Here is a 6,837-nt window from a genome sequence, read left to right as displayed (position 1 = left end):
TGCCCCCCCTCCCTCATTCCACACTCTCTGTGAAGGCTGCAGTCGTCAGGAGCATGCTCAGTGAGCACAGCCTCTCATCCTGTAGCCTAATGGCTGATGAGAAGCAATGGATATTGATAAGGCTTCATCTCTCTATGGCAACACCAGTCACATAATTCCTAAACCGGAAAAACAGTCAAAGGCAAATTCTAAGAAGAAGATAATCAATTTGTGTTTTTTTTTTACTGGGAGGAATATACCTTAAAAACTCAATCAACACTAAAAACACAGTCTGAGAAATGAAATACTTTATTAGGATGAGAAACAGCAACAATATCTGCTCTGTAATGCAAATACCGAAGCCTTTATTGTGATGGACAACACAAGATGTGTATGTTTTCAAACATTTAAATTGAGGATGTATTTCTGAATTCAGTGATGTCGTATCAGTGAGGCAGTCAGCATTGCTGTCTCTTAGGTCCTGGATTAAAATCTCTGATACAGTGTATATATATATGCAGCTCTTATAGATAATTGTTGCACTGTTTAGAGCACAATTCAAGCAGTTATATTTAGTGCACATTCAGTTAATAAATTTCCAAAAAATGGTAGTAGGAAAGACACATTTTACTTGTAAATTTCTTGCATTTTGTGACTTCATTACTCATGTTCCACCTAATGTGGTATTGTTTAGGATAAACAACAGAGGAATGCATATAGCTGCTACACCATATCACTGGAGCATAAACCTTCAACCATGCATCGATAAAATGGAAAGGTATAGTCTCCTCTTTTCATACTGTTCCATTAATTTATAAAAATTAAATATGACACATAATAAATGTGTCCAATTTGATTTTCAGCCTTTTTTTCAGCACAAACAGCATAAGCGGTGCAGGTAAAATCTGCTTTTAAAACAAAAGTTAAAAGGAAAAAAAAACATTAAAAATAATTTCAACTCTATTGTTACTAAAACATTTAAAAAGATAACCAGGATGCTTTTCTTGGGTCAGAAATAACACATGACCTCACTATCAGAAACAAACTATTTTATTAACATTGTGAGAAACCTTTTCTGAGAGAAACATGGAACCTATTTTCTTTCCATGAGAGTAAAATTCTCTATACAGCGACACACAATCTCCTCCTAAAACAGAACAGTACCAGAATGACTGAAATACGGAATTTATAAAGACTCGCTTAACATGTCAGAGTCCTAAATGCTGTTACAATAAGATTAACTGGTAGTACATAATTGCTGTATTGCTTCTTAACCCAGTCATAGCTTTCTGAGGAAACATTCTGCTGCATCAGGTACAGTATGCACACTTCTAATTATACCATCTTTCAAAACCAAAGTATTGCCAAGTCAAAGTGTTTAGCCAGGCTCACTGTGGATGCTGAACATCCAGTGGTCAGCGCTCCCCTCATTACTATGGGAAAACAGCAAATTTGTCTGGTGAGTGGGTTCATGACAAAGGCACAAGGAAAAAGAAAAAAATACTCTGGAGTGATTTTAACGTTCTGTATATAGAGTGTATTGATATGTTACTGACAGATAATTGCCTTTTGCAAGAGGTAAATTGACCACTTCAACAGAAAGCTATATGGAGGAGTAGGGGTTATGACTCTAATCTCCTGCAGGGAAGGTTGTGGATTATAATAAAAGTAGGACACTGCCGTTATACCTTTGTACAATATAAAGTACCTAGCATTATAAAATGGCACTAATGCAAGTTACTTTAGGAACGAGTATAAATTAAATAAATTAATAATTAAACATAACAATAGATTTTCCCCATTTTCGGACATTGTATTATTCACTTTCGAAGTGTATACATTCTACTTACTGTAGGTGGCTGTAAACAGCTTTGGGCACCTTAAGTAACTGGCATAAATAACCTACAGTATGTAGAAATCTAAAACACAGCAAAAGCTGACTCACCAATTCTTTTAAATGACAAGTATCAAAAAGACCTACACTAGAGGAGGTGTGTACACTACAGACTACTGAATTAATGACCATGTACCCATAATTACCCTTCACAGGGGCAGTTTGCAAGAAAGGAAAAAGTTTTTGGAAATTAGATTTGGAAAGCACAATCAACAGAAACAGACTGAAAAGTTGTGTGTTCAACAGTCCACACCAACATCTGACTTGCTGGTAATCTCATATCCATGTCCAATGTCACCATGTCCAATGTCACCATCTATAATGTCGCTAATAAGATCCCTTGTTCAGAAAAATTAATCTGGTAAAAACATTATAGTGGGTACTTAACCCTTAAAAGATAGACACCTAAAAGGTCTATCTTTTGTTGAAGACCACTACAAGTTACATAACACAAAACCTTCAAGAAGGCGACATGCAGGAAAAGACTTTTCTTAACTTAAACAACAGACAAAAATCAACAGCTTTCAAAACTGAATTTTTGAAAAACTGGATTTCATTGGATTTCCAATTGCCTGAACCTAACCTCATTTCACTTTTACATATGTTTGTATGACAGTACTGTCAGGCTTCAATATTCTATGCTATCATTGCCTAATATGCCTAATATGCTATCACTAGGACAAAATGTCACTAATGTGAGAGACATGCTGTTAAGATGCTTGGAGATGTGATTTTGTTTTGAACACTGGAATAGCTCTTGATGAGACAGCTTTGCAATAGAATTGCTTGGGGTTAGCCAGCAGATTCTTCCTTTCTTGCTAGTTTTTCAAGATGATGTTGTGCTGGCTCCAAACTTGTGGACACCAGAGTGAAAAATCATCGTTGAATCAATTTCCCTTTCCAAGCTGACAGCTCAGGGATGTGGAATGTACCTTCAGTCCTACAATTGCAGCTCACTGTGACAGGCTGCTCTCAGGCTTAACACATCTGCGCTTATAAACCTAGGTACCAAGGGTATTATATACTATACTAGTATAAATTAGTATAGGGGTGGCTTCATACTTCTGTCAAGACATTGAAAACAAACATCAGCCCTTACTCCATGGTCCACCACCCTAATGTAGTACCATTTCAACTCTGGCCCTTGAGCTCCTGCAGGTACTTGCACAGAGCTCTCTCTGTTGCAAAGCTCCCCAGTGACATCAGGCTGTTCAGGATAACCTCTGAGGCCTCAACTGTGATCAATGGAATGAGAGCCTGACCTCTGACCACAGGGGTCAACAAGGCAGGCAGGCTCAGGGCCAGACTCCCAAGTGCCCCAGCGTGGTTTGTGGTGAAGAGACAGACAGTGAGCGAACATGCCAGTGAAGATAAAGCCACACAGCGTGACATCACTGCCACGCCCTCTTCGGACAGCCAATCACAGAGTGCCGTGAGCAGGGTGGCTCCCCCCAGCAGAGTGTAGGCTGTGGATTGATCCTCGCTGAGCCACAGGAACCCAAAGGTGACCAGCGCTGGTGACAGCACCCAGCTGGCCCATGCTGCCTCCCACCGAAATGCCTCTAAGGCTGGACTGGAGGCGGGGAGGACCCCCACTGCAGCGCAGGACGCCAGCAGGAAAAATCCCAGTGCAGGTGCTCTGTGGTCCTGCAGAAGGAGAAAGTGAAAGTGTCTTGAGTAAAAGAGAGCTAGATTTGCACTGAAGCTAAAGATCACAGAATAATGGCTATTGCAGATTTCCAGTATTAACATCAAGTTTTTACAACATCCGAAAATCTATGAATGGTCTTTGCCATTTGAGACTTGGAGTCAGAGTAGCGCACAAACCAGATTCACATCTTTTCCTTGAGGGGGTTCGGGTCCAATCCTTTTTTTTATAAAAAGAAAAGCAACACCTCCAAGTCACATATTATTTATGATGAGTGACATGCTAGCACCTAAAAAATGTATAACCGTTGGCTGCTTACCTATTAATAATAATAACAACATCACTTTATTAAACCCTTTACAATTTCTTGCATTAGGAATGATCTTTTCGCATACCCCAGCTTGCACTCCATGAGACACACAGACACACAGACAGGGAGAGAGTCTGGGGTCAGAGCGCAGGGTCTGCCATTGTACGGCGCCCCTGGAGCAGTTGGTGTTAAGGGCCTTGCTCAGGAGCCCAATGGAGTAGGATTCCTCTGCCAGCTGTAGGATTTGAACCAGCAACCTTCCAGCCACAGGCGCAGATCCTTAGCCACAGAGCCACCGTTCTGCCCGCTCTGACAAATTACCGTTTGTCAGTAATATTTAACTAATATGTTGAATAATCAACTACAATGAACCAGCATTAAACTTGGACCTGCAGACAGGATAGCCAGAAAAGTGATACAGATCGAATAGGCAATTAATTTCATTACAGCAATAATTTGTGCACATTACCATGTGTTTTAATATCCTTAACAGCATTGGGTTTGTTGCTTCAGCCTCAAAATCTTCCTGTCACTGGTGATATACAGTACCCTATCATGGGAGTCTGAAATAAACTCCCCAACATCAGTAACAAAGCTGATGTTCAAGGATTCAACAAGCTAGATGCGTGTCTGGAGTCCTTTCAGTGGTAATCTTATGTTTTTATATTTTGCTACAACTGTCGCGGACACTAAATGAATAAAAATACATTGAAATCAGGGTCTGCAAGAATCCTGAATTCTTATTCTGGCCAATTCTGGTTCATAAAACATCAAACTGAACAAAAAAACGAAGAAGAACCCGAGAAAGACTCCACAGCCAAAACGTTGTGTTTCTTTTCTTCTCTTTTCGGCATGGAATAAACTTTTACTTGTTCCTTTGCAGCCTACGCATGCTGACGCAGCTATCTACCTGAATAAAGAATGCCCAAAGTTACCTTTACAAGCTGGCGAGCCGAGTACAATGAGGAGAGAAACAGGATCAGATTTGAGATGCTGATGATCCACCGGACTGGACTCTCGGCCATCAGACTCCTGCACCTAGAATGATGCCCAACATACAGTACACCCAGCTCACGGTTTCTGTGAGCTCCAGGCCATAGGGATCAATAAACAATGACAGCCTGGCCTGTAACAGGTGAAAGTCTCGCATTGTCAGAAAACATTATCCTTTCATTAGAGGAGACTGGAAATGTGAACAAGGTCTTGACTGAAAATATATGAAAAAATAAGAAACCCCATCCTGCAATTAACAAGTTTTCAAAGGTTCCTTCCCCTGTTTAAGCAATAATTGCCAAGTTTAAATGTGTTTTAAGGGAAGGAATATTCCTTTTAAAGTGCAGCATCACATTAAGAAGCTACTGTCTCTGACAAAGTTAAGAACTTTCTAAAGCTATAAAGATAGTTATCTATCTGTAGTAGATTTTGTGATATGTCTGTAAGGTTCCCCACATTGTCTCTCTGGTATAGCCAGTTTGATTGATCTACGCAAGCAATATTTTATTTAAAGACAACAAGTGGTGAGTTTCAAATTACTTAAAAACGCGATTAAAAACAGGTGATTTGCACTGAAACCAACGATCACAGAATAATGGTTATTTCAGATTTCCAGTATTAACATAAAGTTTTTTACAACATCCGGAAATCTATGATTGGTCTCTTAAAATGATCAGCAAAAAAGAATCACGAGAGATGCAGTTATTATCAGATTAGGTGAAGATAAAGTCAGAAAACTCTCTCGCTCGTTAAGTGGCGCAGACACCATAAAGCAGGAGTTTCTAAGGCTTTGACGGACGCCAACTCTTAACCTTCCCCTAATAATCTCCATTATTTTCATACGATAAAGAGGTAGACCATATGTGAATTAATGCGTGATTTATGATCGAATGGCGATGTCAAAGACCCACAACGTGCGTTACCTTAGTAAGGAAACAAGGTACTTAGTTACCAACTGTTTCACATAAACTGTACCGTATACATGTACTGAAGTCTGGATGCTGAAGCGGATCTCGCTAGCGAGAGCGGCGCTGCGGTCACACGGACATAGGGCGCATTCGGCCGGGGACGAGGCTGTGATTCGCTACTCCATCCGCTCAACTCCTCGGAACAAGGAGGAGCCGAGGGCAGCGGTGCTATAGGAGGCTTGCTCACAAATATCCGGGGCCTAGAAAGCTGAAGTACCACCCCAGCCACGTGATGCAGCTGTGACTGGCAAACGTTGCTCAAATCGAGTGCAGTTGCATCTTCTTGAAATGCTACACCAGTCGCAGCTCAGTTTGTAGACGAGAGGTTTTGGTCTGATACATTGTATTAGTTTCAGTTACCTATCTCCCTGCGAGAAATGTGTATAAAACCGCCACAGTACATCGACATTGCCCGCGTTTGAAACAGCTTTATGAGTTTCGCTCACTTGCAGATCCTTTTTATTTGGAATGCAACAATTAGGCAACGCATTGCTCCAAGCAGCGCTTTAGCCGTGTAACAAAGGTTAAGTTTATTTATAACAGATAACCTTCGTTTGTAGCAAAATTGGAGTTACTAACCACTGTCTTACTGGGTGGCGATTCGCGAGGCACAAAAACCATTGTATTGTTTTTCGGATACAGAGAACAGCTGCGTACAGGACGCTAATGTGTGATCTTCGAACTACATACTGTATGATCTGTGTTTAACTTTATGCTGGCGGGGATCTCAGAGTAGCGAGTGAAGTTGTGATTTCTGCAGGGGGAGCCTGTTAGGGGTGAAAGACAATATCTCTTTCTGATTCTCCCAGCGAAAACTGCGTTGTTTGAACTAATTTTACTGTTTTTCTCTTCACGTAATGCACAGTATCTATAAGAGTTTACTACAGTACTTCTGTACGACGATCCTGTTACCTAAATTGTGATTTTAAAGAAGACAACGTGTAACGCAACGAAACGTGCGATATAGGAATGACCAATTTAAAATACAACAAAAGTAAGGGTAGTAGTTTTATTTTTCGTTGGTTACTCATTCTATTGCATTCGG

General features: G+C 40.5%; 1 protein-coding gene across 1 annotated transcript; it reads right to left on the bottom strand.

Annotated features, from left to right (window-relative positions):
- Positions 1–270: 270 nt before the first annotated feature.
- Positions 271–5,939, bottom strand: LOC148822837 (transmembrane protein 276-like). Its single transcript, XM_088929056.1, has 3 exons — positions 5,800–5,939; positions 4,767–4,869; positions 271–3,520 (listed from the first exon to the last, which is right to left on the bottom strand). Exons 2-3 carry the CDS (start codon positions 4,854–4,856, stop codon positions 3,005–3,007), a joined length of 606 nt encoding a protein of 201 aa, XP_088785182.1. The 5' UTR covers positions 4,857–4,869; positions 5,800–5,939; the 3' UTR covers positions 271–3,004.
- Between the last annotated feature and the right edge of the window lie 898 nt (positions 5,940–6,837).

Source organism: Atractosteus spatula, chromosome 12 (genome assembly GCF_055471065.1).
Source record: "Atractosteus spatula isolate fAtrSpa1 chromosome 12, fAtrSpa1.hap1, whole genome shotgun sequence".
In the NCBI taxonomy this organism is placed as follows: Eukaryota; Metazoa; Chordata; class Actinopteri; order Semionotiformes; family Lepisosteidae; genus Atractosteus; species Atractosteus spatula.
Note: the sequence above shows the minus strand (reverse complement) of the source record. Positions and strands in the feature narration are given on the sequence as shown.

Excerpts from the sequence above, each read along its gene's own strand:
- LOC148822837 (XM_088929056.1), bottom strand. The coding sequence starts at position 4,856 with ATGGCCGAGAGTCCAGTCCGGTGGATCATCAGCATCTCAAATCTGATC. Across the intron at positions 3,521-4,766 it reads CGGCTCGCCAGCTTGTAAAG|GACCACAGAGCACCTGCACT; the intron begins GTAACTTTGGGC and ends CTCCTTCTGCAG.